The 21,474-nt window shown below is 35.8% G+C and overlaps 1 protein-coding gene across 3 annotated transcripts in view; it reads right to left on the bottom strand.

Annotated features, from left to right (window-relative positions):
- ERBB4 (erb-b2 receptor tyrosine kinase 4) overlaps positions 1-21,474 on the bottom strand; it is a 1,387,693-nt gene that overhangs the window by 63,631 nt on the left and 1,302,588 nt on the right. For all 3 annotated transcript variants that reach the window (XM_043992847.1, XM_043992848.1, XM_043992846.1), the window contains exons 21-22: positions 8,246-8,401; positions 5,404-5,479 (exon numbers count right to left, since the gene is read on the bottom strand). In XM_043992847.1, the coding sequence (XP_043848782.1) occupies positions 5,404-5,479; positions 8,246-8,401 (232 nt within the window). The remainder of the gene's footprint in view (positions 1-5,403; positions 5,480-8,245; positions 8,402-21,474) is intronic.

The raw sequence follows: 21,474 nt of genomic DNA, 5'->3' as shown, positions 1-21,474 counted from the left end.
GAAGCTAAGGATGACAGAAGTTTTTGCTTCTTTTTCAAGTCATATTTGAAGTTAAGGGAGGATCAAAGAAAAGATAAGACCTTTGTTTGTGATGGATAGGATGATAAATGATAACTCAGGGAAGGCACAACTGTGCAACTTTTACTTGTTTCTCTTTATTCTGCAAAGGAGGATGATCTTTGCAGTAAACATGACAGAAAAAGAAGACTAACAGGGGGTTGATACACATGGTAAGTAAGGCATTACTAAGAGACCACCTAACTACCCTTAATAAATATAAGTCATCTGACCCAGATGAACTACTACACAGGTCTGACAAGAATTGGTAGATGTGATTTCTGAGCCACTGTCAGTGCTATTCGAAAGACTGTGGAGAACAGAAGGCACAAGATTGGAAAAAAGGCAGCTACTATCCTGACTTTCCAGAAAGAAAAAGGATCATAATCTAAAAACCTTAAAGGTCCAAATGAGGGCAACTAAGATGTTCAAGGACTTTGAGGCCATGGCATAGGAGGAGTCATTAAAAATACAAAGTATGTTTATGCTGAAGAAGAGAAGACTCAGGAAGATGGGATTACTGACTCCAAGTATCTGAAGAGCTGTCATTGGAAGGATACCTTAGATTTGTTCCGCTTGACACCAGAAGACAGAACCAGGAGCAAATGAACAGAAGTTGTGAAGGTGTAAATTTAGGATTGATTATTGAGAACAAAACCACATTCTAACAGAGCTGCCCCCAAAGGGAATAACCTCCTCAAAAGGGGGAAAATTCTCACTCCTTGGACGTATTTAAGCAAATGCTAGACAGTCCCTTGGCAGGTAGACAATAGGTATCCCATTCACACAAGGGTTGGTGAGAAGGCTACTGAGTTGAAAGACAGATCCTCAAATTCTATGCTTCTGTGATTTTGTGAAATAAAGAGTTCTTAAATTCCTCAATCTGTCCATTTAAAACATGGCTCATCATGGAAATAATGGCATAGAAGATGGAACACACTAGGCCTGGAGTCAGGAAGACCTGAGTTCAAATCCAGCCTCAGACACTTACTAGCTGTGTGACCTTGAGTAAGTGACTTCACCTATTTATCTCAGTTTTCTCATCTATAAAATAGGGATTTTAAAAAAGCATCTATGGGGCAGCTAGGTGGCGCAGTGGATAGAGCACTGGCCTTGGAGTCGGGAGTACCTGAGTTCAAATCCAGCCTCAGACACTTAACACTTACTAGCTGTGTGACCCTGCGCAAGTCACTTAACCCCAACTGCCTCACTTAAAAAAAAAAAAAAAAGCATCTATCACCCAAGGTTTTTTGAGGATCAAATGGAATGATAATTATACAGCACTTAGTGCAATATCTGGAACATAGTAAGCACTATGTGAATGTTTGTGATGATGGATGGATGGATGGATGGATGGATGGATGGATGGATGGATGGATGGATGGATGGATGGATGGATTGCTTCCTATACTAGAATTTTAGAATAGTTGGGGGGTAAAATACCACTGACAGATGAATAAAGGAATATATTAATAAATATGTTATGACAAAACAAGTGTGAATAAGAAAGCCAAGTACTGAAATATGATAAAGGCTAGTCAGTAAGTCAGCCAGTCAACACACATTTGTTAAGTGCTACCATGTCCCAGGTACTATGCTAAGCTATGGGGAAGCAAAGAAATATAAAAGACAGCCTCTGATATCAAGGGCATTACAGTCTAATGAGGAAAACAACATGCAAATGACTATGTAAAAAAAAAAAACAAAACCACACAGCAAGATATATACAGGATAAATTGGAGATAATCAACAAAGAGAAAGCAATAGAAGGCTTCTTGGAGAAGGTAGGATTTTAGCTGCAACTTTGAACAAAGCCAGGAAGCAAAAATGAGGAGGGAAAGAATTCTAGACAGTTGAAATGTCTCCTTTGTCTTGCAGGTACTGGTAACCCTAGTTATAAATGTTCTTTCCTTCCATCAATACCATATAGCATTCTGAATTCCTGTTAGATACTACTCTGAACTATAGGTATTATATAACTATTTCATAATAATAATATGTTATTTAATATTTTCTGCAATCAGCCAAAATGCATTTATTAAATAATTACTTTGCATCAGGAATGCAATATTTGTCTTATATCCCCCTGATATGATATGATAAGCTATATGAGCGCAGAAATTATGGTTTGGTTATTTTTGTTGTATTTCCCTTACCACCAGCCATTATGGTTTGCACATTGTAGGTACTTAATAAATGTTTATTTAATAAATGAAGAGAAAAATATTCTTTATCTTTATCATAAACCTAACTCTAACAAATGAAAAATTACTTCCCTAAAATACTGGAACATTGATTTCATTTGGAAAGGCAAACACCTAATGAATGTTAGCTTGCAGTTGATGTCAAAATCAGTCAGCTAATCTCAACATTAATTACAAGCCAGACTTAACTCTCAACAGATATACTACTATGCACATAAGATGACTCTTAAACCTTCCACTCCACAAACGTAACTACGAATTTGCAATACAGACAAGGATATATTTAAAAGAGCTTTTTCTTTCTTTCTTTCTTTCTCAATAAGGTATATATGCTTTTCAAATGGGTTAAGATTGCTAAGTTCTGAAATAGCAGTTATGGAATAAAGAGTGCTTAGTTTATAAACTAGGAATGTCTATCAGCAGATCTATTAATTAGAGTCACATTTCCATTTCCATTGCCAACAGCAATCATTTATTTGTTTGAGCTGAGATCTCCTTGGTTTGTTACAGTGGTTGCCTGTTAATAGGAAATTATATGCTTTAGTTTTCCCAGAATGTGTGAATGACACAGTTTGACATTTCCTCTCATGGCCTAGTCTAGCTCTAACATTTTAAGAAATTATAGGTACTCCACTAAAAATGCTTCTTAAATTTCAGGGTACAGTTAATAGTTACCATCAGGCAATGGAGAATCTTGGAAACATTTTGCACAGAAGGAATTGTATTTTAGGAAAATTACTTGGAGAGAAAGGTGAAGGATGGATTGGAGAAAAAAGAGACCAGAGGGAAGGAGGCCAGAATGGAGGCTGTTACAATAATACAAAGAGTGAGAGGTGCTAAGACCCTGAAGAGTATCATGAAAGGAGAGACAGATGTGAGGTACTCTTTGGAGGCAATGAAAGGGAATAAAGGGATTCAGAACGGCATTAAATCTTTTAGTCTGGGACACAGGAAGGATTATAATTCCATCAACAGAACTAGAGAAGGAAGTAGAAAGGGTTGTCATATGAGAGATTCAGTTTGAAGCATAATAAGTTTGAGGTATGTGTAATAATGAGATGGAAATACCCAATCGGAAGTTATAAATATGGAACTGGTACTTTGGAAGTAAATGGAGAGTCAAAAGACACTTTCAGGTCATCTATATTGAAGTACTAATTGAAGACACAGGAGTGAATGCCACTGGAAAGGGAGAGAGTACAGAGAATCTGAACAAACAAAATGCTATAGAATTAGCAGAAACATAAAATACAAAATACAATTACCAATTACCATGGTGTTAAGAGGTTGAAAAAGTGGCACAAAGAAAAAGAAATGACTAGTCTGGGGTGAGGTTAAGCAGGGTTGTTTGCTTTTTTTTTTTTTTTTGCTTCTAATATGACTTTCTTCAAATCATCTAACTTTTCTGGGCCTCAATATTATATAAAATGAGGGGTGTGAACAAGAACATTTTTGAGGTGTCCTATCTATTTCCAATCATAAATTCCCATAATACTTCCATGGGGTTAAACATAGGAGGCTTCATGTAAAAGGACAGGCATATACTGAATAAATTTTGAACAACCATAAAACCTCTCCTGCTTTTTCACCACTTAAGGATACATATACATCATGGCAGATACATATTTATTTTTACCAAAATAAAGATACTGCCAGTGGCAATTTTCCACAATGGTGCATTGCTGAACAAGGTTATAGGTGACTTTCTCTGTCTTGGAAGTCTACAGAGATCATTGATGATATTCCTTAAAGTGTTTTATGGATTTGGTTTGATGGTTTGTACTGTGTTTCAAAACAGCACACACAAACACCTCTCTCTCTCTCTCTCTCTCTTGCTTTAAAGGTCATATAAAATTTGTTTGCAGCCCCATCATAATATTTAGCAGGCTGTTACTTCAAATCCAGGTAGATAAAGGTAAAATATTACTTTTTTATGTTTGCATATGTAGATATCTTATCTATCTATCTATATGCATATATCTATACATACACACACATACATATATAATGGATCTGTTTTCTCCTTCACTCTTCTCAGTATCATATAACAACAAATAAGTTTTGTCAAGCATTTCCTGTTGCATTCTTCAAAATTACACATGAACAGAAGTTTGTATTTCAAAAGATTCTAGATCTTTAATAACTCATACACATCAAAGAAAGTTGTTTTAAAGCAATATCATTGATCCATCCCCCTCCATCCCCTTGTCTGGGTAATGAAGGTAGATTAGTTTACTTAGCAATACTAATTTTCAGTAGCCCCCAAAGGATCAGGGTTGATATGAAATATCAAACTATAGCAGTAGTCAGATGGATCTGGCTTTCAACCACCTGCTTGAATGGAAAGTGGACATCATGTTTAGTATTGTTGATGGTAAACTGTTAGCCCTAGTTAGGGAAGGTGTAGCCCTATACTTGCTCACACCAGGAATGATTTACGTGGCAAACATTCAGTTTCCTAAGAAGCTCATCCTGACATGATACTTAAGAACAATTAAGTAAACGTCCTGTTTTTTAAAATCCACTCAGCTTCAGTTCCAATGACGCATCATCTGACCTTTCTGATTGCTTCCAAAGTTATTTGCAAAATGAAAACCAAGTGTGTAGTAAGTAGTCTCTCTCCCCCACTTTCCTACTCCCTCCCTATTCAGTGTTCTCCCCATTCTTTTCCATGTTTGTTCTGTTATGACAAATTCCCTTTTATCTGACTGTAGTACAGAAACTTCCATAAGCCAGAAAAATGTTTTTGACATTCATTGCTTTTAGAGTTGGATTTTCAAAGAGCTATTGAAAATTATGGCCTTGAGCCATATGATTCCATGAATCTGTGCCTAAACTAAAAAAGGCTTCTTTTTCCCTCCCTGTCACAATGATCAGCCAAAGTGCTACCAGACTAGAGCTAACGGCAGACAGCCCAGCAGGGAGGCTGCGATATTACATTTTAGTGAGCAGGGAAATAACACAGAAGACAGGTAAAGACACCATTTTGATTTATTTTTTTTAAGAAACTAAGGAAGAGAAAAACACAACTCTTTTAGGAAAAAAGACTTAATAAATATGTACTACTAGCACAATAAAATGACTTGGCATTAGAAGAACTGAAAACCCCAAAGCCTTAAATCACAATCAGAAATTTACTAACCATAGCTCCAAACATCACTCTGATGGGTGAATTTCCTATAGTGGATGCACTCCAGGGCCATCCATTTAATTGGCATCTAAAAAAAATGAGGAAATGAGAGTTTTATAATTACATAAAAAGCCAAGCTTGTTTTCATTCTCCAAATCTGATTAATTTAACTTGTCCATACCTACTCCCTTCTACATAGTTTTATTTATTTTCTAGGCTAGAAAACAAATGCACAGATGAAGGGTAGCTCATAAAATAAAATGTAATATCCTCTAGGAGGGTGTAGAGCCTTTGCTTTATAAGAAACACAAAGTCAAATACACTAGGTACCGGTTAATATAATCTCAGGCTAATATCACCTATCCAATATGGTAAACTCACAACACTGAATCCAAATATCCCTTCTTATGCTTGTAAAAGTTATTAAACTTTGTCTATTGTTATCTACTGGAAACTTTTGAAGATCCCAATAGCTTCTAATCCATTTATTTTTCCCTATAACCGGTATGGATGTGTTAGATTATTTTCCAATATCTTCTCCAATTCAAATTAGACAACAGTGATCTTTTCTTTATCCCTTATCCTAATTAACCATCTTGGAAAAAGTGTACTAGTCAGAAAGGGAGCTGGACAAGAGAAAAATGTAAGGAATATCTAGTATGAATTCAGCACCATTGTTGAGAAAATAAGTCAGAATATATACCTCCCTACTGGAGGTCAGAAGCATCATCTCTATATACGATCAGAAGAATTATATAACAAATGTAATTAAATTCAATGGAACAAAAATAAGCACTTGTTATATGCAGTTGGAAGTTAAAAATGAAACAGGACTTTAAAATAATAAGTGGTTGGCTGCCCACCAAGGTGACATCAAGGTAACTCTGACAGAATCATAGCATTCAAGGAAAGGGAACAGCACCCACGTGGAAGGTAATTTCCCCAAAGGCAAGGACTTAGCACACTTTATGGACTAGAGGACACACATTTAAAGAAGCAAGTTTAAATCGCGAGTGGCTTGATAAAGACTTAATGGTTCCTAGGTATTTAAAGCTGTAATGAATCTTACTTTAGACAAACTCTACAGCTGTATATACTCAAGAGCAGTAAAGATATATGATTTATATATTTCTGGACCCTTCTGTGCAATCTTACTATGTGATCTTAAGCCTTAGTATTCCTTGTATCAAGCTCTTGAAATTCAAATTATAAATATTCACTTTATTTCATGCTAAACCTCATTAGCCTAGAACAGATGAGGGGAAAAGAAAAACAGTGTTATAAGATTGTTTATGAACACTGTATTAATTTGACCTTTTAAGGTGTCTTGCATTTATAAAGACACTTATAGGAAGTTTTAATGGGGAAAAAAAAAAAAACTTGCTAAAATTTTACAGCCTGGTAGTCAAACACCAAAATTCCTGGGAAAGCATGAATTTAACAAGTGCAGAATAAATATACACCTAACATGTGTTCCAAATGTTAACTGGTTTTCATTAAAACTCCTATATAGATTTCCATGATGTTTTATAATAAATTTTGTCTGGTGCAGGGAGAAGAGCCTTGAATTTAGAGTCAGAAACCAAAATTGTAATCTAAGTTCTAGCTCTAACCATTTATGTGTCATTAGATATGATTTTCCTTCCTCTCTGGATCACAGTGTACACATATATAAAATGAAGTTTGGAAGGTTGGAGAGGGGGTTACTAAGCTGGCTTTCCAGTTCAAAATCTTATCCACAAGTCAATAAGCATTTATTAAGACCACTTTTAGGTCTTTTTCCCAAAGAAATCATGGAAAGGGGAAAGGGACCCACATGTACAAAAATATTTATAGCTGCTCTTTACGTGGTAGCAAGGAATTGGAAGTTGAAGGGGTGCCCATCAATTGGGGAATGGCTGGACAAGTTGTGGTATATGAATACAATGGAATACTATTGTGCTGTAAGAAATGATGAGCAGGAGGAGTTCAGAGAAACCTGGAGGGTCTTGCATGGGCTGATGATGAGTGAGATGAGCAGAACCAGAAGAACATTGTACACAGTATCATCAACATTGAGTGTTGACCTACTGTGATGGACTATATTCTTCTCGCCAATGCAATGGTACAGAAGAGTTCCAGGGAACTCATGATAGAAGAGGATCTCCAAATCCAAGAAAAAAAAAAAAAGAACTGGAGTATAGATGCTGAATGAACCATACTATTTCTTTTGGTTTTGGTGCTGTTGTTTTTTTTTTCTATTTTGAGGTTTTTCATCATTGCTCTGATTTTTTCTCTTATAACAGGACTAATGTAGAAATAGGATTAATGTTATTATGTGTATATATATATATATGTGTGCATATATATGTATAGATATGTATAGATATAGATATATAGATATAACCTATATCAGATTACCTGCTGTCTAGGGGAGGGGGGGAGGGAGGGGAGGGAGGGAGAAAAATCTGAAATTGTAAAGCTTGAACTATCTTTACATGTAACAGAAAAAATAAAATACCTTATATGTAAAATAAAATAAAATAAAACAAAACAAAACAAAACAAAACAAAAGCATTTATTAAGCACTTACTGGGTGACATGCATGTGTTAAGTTCCTGGGAACACAAACACAAGCAAAAAGAAAGACAGTCCCTGCCTTCAGGCAGCTTACATTCAAAAGAGGGAAGACAACATTAAGAAAAAAAAGTAGGTAAAAAGGGGAAAGGGCAGGTACCAAGGAGGAAAAAAAACCCTCCAAGTCAAAAGAGGATCACAGGGAATTTTTTTTTTTGGTTACTAATACAAACACACAAAGGAGAGATATTCAAACATTTCATATTTATTAGCCTTACTTTTAAACAGGGATACTCACCTTCCCTCCATCAGCATTGTATTCCTTCTCATCCCCTTCTAAGAGTCTGGCCAGACCAAAGTCAGTGATCTTTACATGGTTTGGTGACTTCACCAAGACATTACGAGCTGCCAGGTCTCGGTGAACAAGGCGCCTTTCTTCCAGGTACATCATTCCCTGTAAAAACAGCCCAAACAATCATTCATTATATGCAGTGCTTTTCTTCTCTACAACTGATTGATTTTGCCTTCTCCTGAAAGGACTTCATCTTCCCCAAATGAAGCATGAAGCCTGGCTATTTTCAAAATTCTCAGCAAGCTGTGGAAAAAAATAAATCCCCAGATGTTTCTTGACTTTTTTCCATTAATATCATATAGGGAAGAATATGATGCCTGCATATAGGGATCAATGTTTGTTCATTTCTCTAAGCCTATACAACCTCTTACAAGAAACCACACTAATGAATCATCCAGGTGTCTTAACTGATAACACCCCGGTTGACCATCTTATAGCCTCCTAATCATTTTCTTCCCAGATGAGAGACTAACCTCCTGTATTTAAAAATAAATTTTAAAAAAGTTTACATGTTGTTTTGCAGTACCAAGATCATCACCACAGTTTAGGCTTATTAATTATACTAAAAAGAACAGACCTCTTAGGGTGTTAGAAGCCTACAATTTCATAAAGAAACTTCTATGACATTAGTAGTCATTATGAGAACCTACAGATGAAATTACATGTTTTGTAATTACCCTCAAGATATCCTTTAACACACTGACTCCTAAAAACATATAAGGTCATTCTTTAAAACCTACTGGTGAATAACATGATTAAAAGTACATATAAGCTTAAAAGTTCAGAGCGGTATAACTAGCTATTAAAAAAGAAAAAAAATTAGTGCGCACACACACAAATTGAATAAATTCAAACCTTTCTATGAATTACAATTAGCACTGGAGAAGGGAATCCAAGAGCCCTCAAAAAACTTCAAAGAGAATATTTTGGTGACATCAATGAGATAATGTCAGAGGTATATATATATTACATTGCACATCACTGAAGGTGGAGGATGGTATAATGGTGAGAGAATAATTGAAGGTAATCCATTTCCTATATCAGTGGATTTTTGCGGCAACAGACATCATTCAATATGGAATAGAATTATTATAAAGATATGGATGGATGCAGTATGCTTTCATGCCAATTGCAAATCAATGCTGTTGGCAGTCAACATTAGAACTGTGGGACTTTGAAGCATTAACAATTTCTGACATCAAAACAAAAGCTGTAGAAAACAGACACATAAATCACATAGGTCAAGCAATTATAGACCATACACCAGCCATAGAAGAAAATAGAAGATTGCTTTAGATGGCATCATGATCCAAACCCAGTATAAGTGCCTGATAAACACCACCAAAAGAGATACTGCATAACACAATCCAATCAGTCAGCAGCTGTGACACCTCATGAATTGGTGTCATCTACAAATACTCTTAAATTTCTGAAATCAACACAGAATTGAAGATTTATGTGCCATTTTTCTTATTTCTTGAACACTGTTTTTTTCCAGGTCCCTCAAAATAGGCAATTCCTAGAAGTCAGAATCTGAAAAATATATGGCTCCTTCTACCTACTAAAGAAACATTGTCTTCCAAGTAAAAGAAATTTCATGATTTTAAGGAAAAATATTCTCAAATCTCAAAACCTGGTTTTGGAACAACAAAAAAGTCATGTTTTTTGTTTCATCCCACCCTTATATCAGGGTTGTGGACAACATTCTGATGTTAAGTTTCATCAATGTTGAATTATTTACATTTGAATATAGAAACCAAATATGTGCTTCATAAAATGATAGCAACACCAAAATCCACTTCTTTGGAACCATTAGGAAATTACCTCCTAAATATTGACAAGAATTACAATGTACATTTTCAACTTTCAGTAGGGGTTTCTGTGACTAAATCTTTTGTCAGAAAGACATGCCTATAACATATACTAATTGTGTAACATATATCAATGTGTAAGTCACTGTAGTGTGATTAACTCTAAATTCTGAATATGATCTGAAAAACCCTGACATCCTTTCCATTTTCTCCTATATACAGAGCCTCAGTCATCTGATATACCTTAATAAATGACAAGGTTTACCTTTATTGATTCATATATGTATTAAGAACTAAAGGATATCAGGTGATAACCTCTATGTAATTTTTCATACCCAATAAAATCACTGAAAACACGGTCCTTGTTTTTTTTTCTCTCTAAAAAGATACTATTTGTCATGTGGGATGACCATCTCAGAGAAGGTGGGGAAGGGATCACTGGAATAGCTCTGATGACATAAGAAATAGAGAATATCAGTAAACATTTATTTTTAAAAAATAATGCATGTCCAAATAGGGAAATAAAAACTTCAATGTGAGTGTCTCCCAAAGTACATTTCAAGGGACCTTGGTATACTGTTTGATATGAATAAAGATTCTATAAGAATATCCTTATGTTAATATTTACCTTCTAAAATAATGTGTCTAACATTTTATATAAAGCAATTTTTGAGCATGAATATAATTTTACTTATATGTATTTTGCTTCAAAATTTCTCTAACCTTCATTTCTCTTGGAGTTATTGCATGACATCAGACCAACTGCTCCCCATCCTCTTCACTGAACCAGCATTTAGAGGTTTTGTTAATATATTTCAAGGTCAAAAGTGTTCTGTGGCAAAGCTAGTTTGGAAAAGGAAACTCTATTATCATCACCACCTACCTAAAACAATCTTTGTTACCAGGAACCATTAGAATGTTGGTCTATGGATTAGAAATATGTACATGATGAATTTAAGCTCCTTGAGGGCAGGCATTCTTTTGGCTTTTGGTTCTGTCCCCCAAGCACTTCACATGGTGTCTGGAACCCAGCAGAAGCTAAATAAATACTTGCTAATTAACTGATGTTTGCTGACTTATCTAAGACAGTGCCAATAAGAGACTTGGGTTGACTCTGACTTCAGAATAAATGGTACCTCTACAATAATGCTACTAGGATTGTTGCTTTATTTTTCCCCACTAGAAAATACCATTTGAGTACCATTTACTGCCTATATACACTAACAGGCAATCACTTTCTAAGTCAGGATGTTGTTTTATTAAGGAGTCATAAGATTGTTAGAAAGAGTGGTGAGAAAAAGAAAAGCAAGTGGACAAAAAGAAGTTGTCTTAAGTTTAATGAAGGATGCTGACAGGTTTCAAGGTGGAATAGGCAATTGAAACATGAGAATGTTAATTCTAATACTGATTCATTGCATTAACCTAGGAAGTCCTTATGATTATATAGTTTTACTTAGATCACAAGGCAGCGATTACTACAGATCCAAAGACAATTTGAGGATGAACAAATTCATTACTGAAACTAAAGTAAGTTTGTACCTTTTAAGAGTTTCTTTGATAAAAAAAGATTCTATTTTGCAAAGAAATGGCTTTCTTATCTAATATTTATGAAAATATGTATAAATGAGAACATCTAGGTAGCGCAGTAGATAAAGCACTGACCCTGGATTCAGGAGGGCCTGAGTTCAAATGTGGTCTCAGACACTTGACACTTATTAACTGTGTGACCCTAGACAATTAGCTTAACTCTCATTGCCCCGCAAAAAAAAAGAAAGAAAATGTGTATAAATACTGTATAATATATTTCTTCTCCATAACTGCCATTTTATGGTATACAGGTTGGCTTCACAGTCTATAAAATCTACCACTAGCATTGCACTAACTGTGTCATCATAGGAAAGTCACTTCTCAATTTCCCTAAGCAAATCTCTGCAACTACAAACTACAGATGAGTTGCTGCTCTGTATCATTGGAGGGAGCATTGATTCTAGGAGTTTTCACAATTGTAATCATAGGAATGAACCCCCACCCCATAAATTTTGGGGGTGAGGCAATGAGGGTTAGGTGACTTGCTCAGGGTCACACATTTAGTAAGTGTTAAGTGTCTGAAGCTGGATTTGAACTCAGGTCCTCCTGAATTCAGGGCTGGTGCTTTATCCACTGTGCTACCTAGCTGACCCCATAAAATTAAAAAAAAAAACTATTCTCCTACAGTTTTTAAAAAAAGTTATCAAGCCCTTTAAAATACATCTAGAGTTAAAACAAAAAATGATTTGGAATACAACAGGAGTTAAAACAAGCAAAAAAAAATTATTTCCTTTTGCATGAAGCCCAATCTTTCCCTCACCATGTATGTGGGCATTAATTGATAATAATTTATATCTTATATATTGTAATATCCATATTGATTAGCCTCTTCCTACAACTTATATAACACAGAGACAGTGGGTACTAAAGGAATATTTATGGATGCTGATGATGGGACATATAATATACCAACTCTGATACATGGATACAAGAAAGGAAAATGCATTTTAAAGTAACCACCATCAAAATAACATATTTACTAAAGGTCCACCTGTAGATACTGCATTAAGGGGGCAGTGGACAATGTAAATTAAAAAGCTATTATGGGAATTTTTCCATGACTATTCATGTATAGCTTATTTTGAATTGCTTGAGTACTTGTGGGTGGGGGGTGGGGATGGAGGGGGGAAGAGAAGTTGGAACACAAAGTTTTTTAAAAATTGATGTTAAAATTTTGTTTTTACTTATATTTTGGAAAAGAAAATTCTATTAAAAAAGCTATCTTTGCTACCTTTTGGAAATATGTAAGAAATTCAATAAATATTTAAACCAGCAGCAGCGTCTTACACATGAGGATCTAGAAAACAATATCTAGGGGAGAAAGAAATGTCAAGATTATATAAAGTATTTATTTGGGTGGGGATTATTGATTATTTTGAAGCAATCTCTTCAGATCTGAAATGACATCTCCAATGCCCTGAGACTATAATCGATCATTTTCTGACAGAAAAATGCCATAAAATAAAATGAACCATCATGTGATACTAGCAAATCAAAATACCTTGGGATTCAGGAGAGAAGAGCCCTGCCCTGATACCCTGGAGTGAAGGCAAGCCTTGAAGTTTACAGGAAGCACTGCAATGCAGCAGAACAGACTCCTAAAATATCAGAATTGCTGCAATAGCAGATGTACAACAGGGCACGTCCACACAGCAATAAAGCCAAAGGGTACAAAATAAAAGCAATGCATCGTTTCCACAAACTAAACTTTGGACACAAGTCTCAGAATCTAAAGGATTGTGGGTCTGGCTCTTGAGGTTTCCTTTCTGGAAGATGTGTGTGCTGCTTTCTTACTTTATCACCCGGAAAGCATTTCTCTAAGCAAGGTATCTGTCATTTGTCACTGAGTACCAGAGGCGAGTTATTGGGTAACAATGTTTTGGGGGCTTTTGTCTAGTTCATGATTGGATAGTTGCACAATAGGTTTTTATCCAAGACTGTTCGGACTTGATCTGTTGTCTTATTATACTTTTTATTGCTTTTGTGAAAGTCTTGCTTATTTTATTTTACTTAGTATTTTTAAAAGGTTTATCAAAGTAAAGAATTGTAAATTAACGTGAGGTAATCCAGCTTCTTGACTTTCAGAAGTCTGTCTGAAATCCACCTCAGGATTAGAGTTGAAATGGAAGTTTTAATCTCTTGTTAGAATTGATTCGTGTAAACTGTTCGATAATAACATTAATAATCTTTCTGAATTTAGGAAAAAATATCCACCATCTTTTTGGGGAATCAATTCAATGACCCTTTTCTTGGTATCAATAAATATTTTATAATCTTGGGAAGATTTTTCATTCTCCAAAACAAAAATGACTCACTTTCTTTCAAGTTAAGGGGAAACAGTTGATCTACCCAGTCCTGGGAAGCTAAAGCAAAGTTAAGAGACCTGACTTATTCTGATAATAACTCATGCTTCCCCCATTCAGACCATGTGACAGTATCATCAAACAGAGATGTGAAGCTAGGAAATTTCAAGCGGCAGTCAGCTCTCACGGACATTAATCTCTAGAGCTGGCAGGAGGACATTTTCCTGTTTTCATCCTAATAACCACCAGCTTTCTTAATAGCAAGAAGCTTCAGGAAAGCTGGCTTCAAATGATATTCTCTCCTCTTTTCTGCCTTTCCCTCTACAATATCCATACCTCCTGGGAAAAGAAGAGAAAAAAAAAATCAACTCTAGTACTTACTGTAGGGTTGAAGATAAGTGCATTTTCACAAAAAGAAGAGACTCAGCCCTCCCTTTTGTTGAGGTGAGCAACCTGCTTCCTCCAAATAACAAATAGATGGAAATACCAAAAAAGATATTTAATTGAGACAGCTTCATGAGAATTCCCATGGGAGGCAAAGCAATGGAATGAAAAGAACAATGAACCAAAAGTCAAGAGATCTGGGATTTACTACTGTATCTGCTGCTAACTTGCTACACAACTTTGGACAAATCACTTACCCTATCTGAGCTTCAGTTTCTTCTTGTGCAAAATGAGAGCATTAGACCAAATGAGCTCTATATCACTACCAGCTCTAACATTCACTGATCACAATCTTCTTTACTGTCATCTGAAATACTAAAATAATAGGTCACTCTTATAGCAGTAGCATCAGAAAGGATGAGGAATAACTCTTTCCAAACAAGGACTTGGCAGTTGACTTATAAATCCTTCATTAAAATTTCTTTCAGATTCAAATTCTAGTACAGATTCACCTAAAGGAAGAGTCATTCATTCAACAGTTCTTCAATTCAGTTCAGTTCAGGACACTTTAATTATTATGACCAAATATGTTGTAAATCATGATGCTAGGTGGTGGTGTCATCGTCGTTTTGTTGTTTGTCCTTCATTTTTGAAGATTTAATGTCAAGTGTCTGAGGTCAGATTTCAACTCTAGTCTTTCAGACTCCAGGGCCAGTGTTCTCTCCATTGTACCACCTAGCTCCCCTACTATGCTAGGTGCCAAGAAAATAAAGATAAAAAAATGCTGGATTTTCCTCCAAGGAACTCCCAGTCAACTGCGGATTAGGGTTGGGGGCAGTGGGTGGGAAAATAAGATCTTTATATCAGTAAGCCTAATAAACCATACAAACAAGAATGTGAGAGAAGATAACAACAAAGGCATACTCTAGGAAAATTTGAAGGGACAAAACACTATCATCTGGGAAATGTGAGAAGGCTTCCTTTAAGAGGTAGTATTTGAGGGGCAGCTAGGTGGCACAGTGGATAGAGCACCAGCCCTGGAGTCAGGAGTATCTGAGTTCAAATCCGGCCTCCGACACTTAACACTTACTAGCTGTGTGACCCTGGGCAAGTCACTTAATCCCAATTGCCTCATTAAAAAAAAATAAATAAAGAGGTAGTATTTGAGCTAGCTACTCAAAGAAACGAAGGATACTGAAAGGTAGAGATGACAAACACAATAAAGTAAAAAACTGTATTTCCAAAATGAGTGACAATGTATTAATTTCCCTGTTCCCTTGAATTTGATTGGATTGTCCCTTTGGGTTTTGGGGTGTGTTCACCCTTAAGTGTATGTTGGATTGGATTGGCTTCAGAAGGAATCTTGCTACATAGTGATGCTACACTTGTTGCAGCCAGTGAAGGATTTGTTGAGTTATTGGCTTAGAAATCAGAGGATTATTTAACTTTATTATCCTTCTGAGGATATATTTAAGTGCATTTTTAATGTGTAACAGGTATTACTTAAATTATCCCTATAATTCAAATTTACTAAATGGTACAAATGATAACAGGGTTGATAGAGCACTTCTTTAGTGACACGTGTTCTAGCCCTGTGCTTTATGACATGCTTGACCTAAAAAGTTCCTGCTAGGTACTTTGCTACCCATGATGGATGAAGGGTGGGTGGGACTGTGTTGAAGAAGATTGGCCATTCACTCAGTAGTTTTTGGTTTTTTAAAATTTCTCTTTATCTATTTGTTTGTTTACTCATTGATTGATTGATTGTGGGGCAATGGGGGTTAAGTGACTTGCCCAGGGTCACACAGCTAGTAAGTGTTAAGTGTCTGAGATCAGATTTAAACTCAGGTCCTCCTGAATCCAGAGCCGGTGCTTTATCCACTGTGCCACCTAGCTGCCCCTCAGTAGTCTTTAAATGGTTGGGACAAACTCTGCTCTTCTTTTCCTTCTTTTTTGAATGTATAGTTGGGGACTCTGATAGGTAGTTCTTAGACTTCTGGTAAGGAGGATGGGGATTTCTCTCCTTTTCTTGAGGGTTGTTTTTTTTTTTTTCTGGGTCTTAGTTACTTCATCTGTAAAATAAGTTGGTTGGACCAGATAGCCTCTCAGACCTCTTACAACTCTTGATCTATTATCCTTTGGTATTTTGTAGCTACAGCATGGCAGCAAAAGCACAAGTCTGGCTTCTCGAGCCACATACTGTCTTTTCTGCTTTATGTTTCTTTGCCTGAGCACAACTCACCAAAGCACAATCAGGTTCTCCCTGGTCTTAGTGGTTACTTCATGAGTTTAAGAGGTCCAGGTGCTGGTTTTCCCTTGGTCAGTATTGCTGATCAGTAGATCCCAGGTGGGAAAGGGTCTGCCCTGATTGCCCCCAATCTTATCTTCAAGTGTATCTGATGCTTTCTGGAAGGTTTTTTTTAATTGTTGTTATTTGTACACCCTTATTTAATATCTGGTAACCCTAAAGAGAGTCATTATCATATCATATGTAAAGGGCTGGCCCTGTAGTTAGAAAGTTTTACTTTATGTCCTGCTGTATACATATAGACACATACATACATACATAGACAGATAGACACACACATGTGCGTATGTGTCTATGTATGTAGCTATATGTATATATGTGTATATATGGACATAAAAGTAAATATATGTATATATACATATATACACACACATATGTATATATTTTGCATGAAAAATAATATGATTAAGTAAGTCATTTCACATCTCAATATTCCTTGCCCCTACTCCCAATAGTCATGAGTTATGGATGAGACATCAATCTTCACAAATGGAGGAGTTTTCTACACTAAATATTCCCCCAAAAGATGAAATATGTCCAACCCTAGGATAACACACACACACACACACACACACACACACATACACACACACAAACATACACACAAAGAACCCTGAAGAATAAAGTGTTATATTATTTGGTGCTTTAAAGGAAACAAAAAAACAAAAAAATACACAATTCCTGTACAGGGAAATTAATCCTATGGTATGGAAGGCAAGACATCTATCATACACTGAGAATAATACAAGACCCTATGCAATTAGACTCGAAGTTTGTAGTATAGGAAGGAGTGAAATGCTATGAGGATTCAAGCAGAGAAAGATCATTATAGCAAGATATTATCATGTTCATAAAGGGGGATTAGATTTGCTCTGGTGAGAGGGAAAATGTCTTTATTCTCAAAAAGTAATTTATTCACCCTGTTTTCACAGAGGATTATTTATGACAATAGGAAGTTAGAGCTAAGAGCTGTGATTTCACTGGTATAAGGGAATACTCAGGTGAGTAAACTCCAAATGCACTTCAGCACCTTATAATCTTAGATAGTTGCCTAAAGCATTTAGAGTTTAAGTGACTTGTCTAGGGTCACACACTTAGTGAACCTTAGAGATGGGACTTGAATTCAGATTTTCCTGACTTTAAGGCTAACTCTAAACATCTTGCCACCCAGAACAAACAAAAATAATGGTAATTATTATCATATTGATACTTAATAATAATTATATTGATTATAAAATAAGGGGCAGCTAGGTGGTGCAGTGGAAAGAGTCCTGAAACTAGAGTCAGGAAAACATGAGACAGATGCTGACTGCCACTTTGGGCAAGTCAATTTACTTCTCCCTCAGTCTCTTCATCTATAAAAGGAGAATAATGGTAACATCTACTTCCTGGGGTTGTTGTGAGGATCAAATGAGATAATAATTGTAAGGTTGTTAGCAACTCTTAAAGCACCAAATAAATGCTAGTTATTGCTATTATCATTGTAGAAATTAAAATATTCATTGTAAAACTGATTAGAGCAGTCAATAACAATGCAATACTAATTTTAATTATTATTAAATTATTATTTATTATTAAATTATTATTATTATTGTTAAGGGTTAAAATTCTAGCTAAACTGTCTAAAATATCTAATGAGTGGTTGCCAATAAATTATAAGCTTTAGCAAGAGTTAGACTTTTAAGCATTTATTAAGGAGAATAAGAATTTGGTAAAGAGAGAGAAAGGCCTAGATTCCTATCTATTAAAGGGAGAGCACATTTCTAGCTCCGCTCTCCACCAGAGTCCAAAGGAAAGAGCCCGAGACCGAGCGCCAGTCTCTTCCTTCCTCCTCCCACTAGCCCGCGTCACTTCCTGACGCCAAAGAAAAGACTCCTGGTCTTGCCCTCAAAGACCTTCGCTTCATGGGCAGAAGTCTTCTACAGTAAGTCTCCAGCAGGTGGCTTCATTCCAATCGTTACAGTATTTTTCTAAAAAACAATCCATGTAATTAACAACATATAAGGTTCTTCACCCCAAGCCAAGTATTACTATTTCCTATTCAAAAAATAAGAGACGGGGTGGCTAGGTGGTGTAGTGGATAGAGCACCGGCCCTGGAGTCAGGAGTACCTGAGTTCAAATCCAGCCTCAGACACTTAATACTTACTAGCTGTGTGACTCTGGGAACTAAATACTTACTAGCTGTGTGACCCTTGCCTCACTAAAAAAACAAACAAAAACAAAAACAAAAAATAAGAGACTTGATAGATGTACTAAAAGCCCTCGATAAGCATTTAAGGAGTTACAAAATATTTTAGGAACAAACTGTCACTATCTCAGTGAATGATAGTAAAGAGTGGCAATAGATAAATGTTATTGGATTTGTTGAATGTAAACAAAAGTGATTTACCTCCAGATGGAGCCTATAAAATGGCTAAGATCCAAGAGAAGAATCAAAAGGCCCTACATGGATAATATCCCCAAGGATTTAGCAAACAATATGTTGAAAAGAAAACTTCAAAAATTATGTAGTTATGTAGATTTGTTTACTGTAGCAAGTGGTTTATGATAGCAATTTAGGAACGGGCCATTGCTAACAAAAATTTGAGAAAGTTCATTCTTAAGTGATCGAGATTTTTTTTTTTTGGTTGATGCAATTTATTCAAGGAAATGGTGGACATTGTACAAAATTTAGTACCTATGAACCACCTAGAGGCAGCATACTATAGTGGATAGAGCTCTGGTCTTACAGACAGGTAGAACTGGGTTGGAATTGTGCAATGAATATTTATTAGTTGTATAGTGCTAGGTTAAGTCAATTAAACACTTGGGATCTAAGTTTCTTTTTCTGTGAAATTAAGGAGTTGGTTTCAACAACCTCTATAAGGTGAATTTCAGCTCTAAATCTATGATCACAGGATCCTATAACCTAGGTAGACATGATCCATTTGCCAGAATTATACGTCAGAAACTCACTATCCTCCTTATACTAACAAATGGCAAATCATGATACTACAGAAATCAAAATATCACTAGAATTCAACAAATGAACTGCAGGGTTTAAAACCACATTTACAACCGGAACACAAATCACAGAGAAAACTACTGGCCACAACCACCCAGACATAATACTCATCCATAGAAATTTAATAATGACATTTTAATGAGTGTTTCCATATGGAATACTTGTAACTTCCAAACTACAAAGAATGAAAAGCTTCCAAAATACAGAGACCTAGTGAAGAAATTGAAACCATGTGGGAACAAAACAAGGTAACACAGCATACCTATCATCTGGCTGCTGCAGCTGTTCCTTGGCTGCTATCAGTGAGTTTATATCCAACTACTTTTATTCAATTACAAAAAGCAGTACTTTTAACCATATGTGAAATAGTCTACAGAACAGAAAATATGAAGGAATAGTAGCAAGATAGCAACTTGACCCAAGATCAGTTGCATTTGATTTCCATCAAAAATGATGTGAAGAATGAGATAATAATTTTAAAACAATAACTGAACTCTATTGAAAAAAGATGAAAACACAGTAACAACTTCAACAAATAAGTCATGATTATATAGCATTTTAAAGTTTTAAAAATGCTTTCTTTACAAAAAAATCTGTGGGGTGGGCAATAAGTAGAATATGGAATTTTCAAATACCAAATGCTTATGAATATAGCCATAGACTTATGTTAGCCTCAGAAAGGACAATTTATAAGAATTTCTAGAAAAATCACCATTTCTACTTGAATATGGAGGCAGGAGAGGGAGAACAAATTTTAGCCTATCTCCTTTACTTTGCCAAAGGAGAAATGGACAAAAATCCCATCCTGAGCCAGTCAGAATACAAGGAGGCATTCCCTAGGGGGCATGCATTGCTTATCCCTGAGACTTGCATGATCTATAGCTTCCTTTCCTTTCTTCTGCTTTTTTTTTCTTTTTCATTATTTGTTTTAAATCTGTCATTTACATTATGCTTCAGAAATTTAGGCCCTTGTTAAGCCCTTATGTTTGCGAGTGATGGCACTGAAAACTAAAGTGCAAAACAACAACAAAAAAAAAAAACAAAAACAAAAACCCTCTACTTGGGGGAAAAAATTCTTCAGTTAAACAGCACTTGCGTAAAGTCATTGCATCTGTATAAAATAAAATGTGAGCAAAAAGTTCATCTCACAGAATCAGCAGAATACTAAACATGCCACTTTTTTTTTCTCCCATTGACCTCTTGCCAATACAATTACAATGGGAGGAGTATATTGTGTAGTGCATGCACTCTCTCCAAGAAGTGTATTTAAAATGGATTACTTCTGCTCCTTAGGCAGGCGATCAATAGAGATGTGGGTTGCAATAAGCCCAGAGATGTCTGTGGGCTGTGGTCGTTATCCTCTGTGTCTCTTTAGAAATTAATTAAAAATCAATGAAGTGTGCAGCCTATTAATACACCAACCTCTAGATTAACAGATACAAACTCAGCCTTTCTTTGCGCTCAGGTATTGTGCAAATATATTAAAAGGGTATAGGAAGAGCGCTGCTTTCCTGCCACCATTATTACAATAGAACAGAGCTGAAACACAACCTTGCTAACATTATATGCTTATACAATCTACATGAGATTGGTCTGTAAACAATAAAGTCGACACATGTCCATTTGTTCTTTTTTAATCTGACAGGGTTGGCTTTCTCTGAGATAGACTCATTATAAACTGTAGCTCTAACATCCCATATACACCAAAAGGATCTGAAGAATGAGTAAGCAAGGGTTACTATATACCCTGCATAAAAATATCTCATTCAAGAGTCCT

This window comes from Dromiciops gliroides, chromosome 3, assembly GCF_019393635.1.
Source record: "Dromiciops gliroides isolate mDroGli1 chromosome 3, mDroGli1.pri, whole genome shotgun sequence".
NCBI lineage: Eukaryota > Metazoa > Chordata > Mammalia > Microbiotheria > Microbiotheriidae > Dromiciops > Dromiciops gliroides.
The sequence above is the reverse complement of the archived record's forward strand: the minus strand, read 5'-3'. Positions and strand labels throughout refer to the sequence as shown.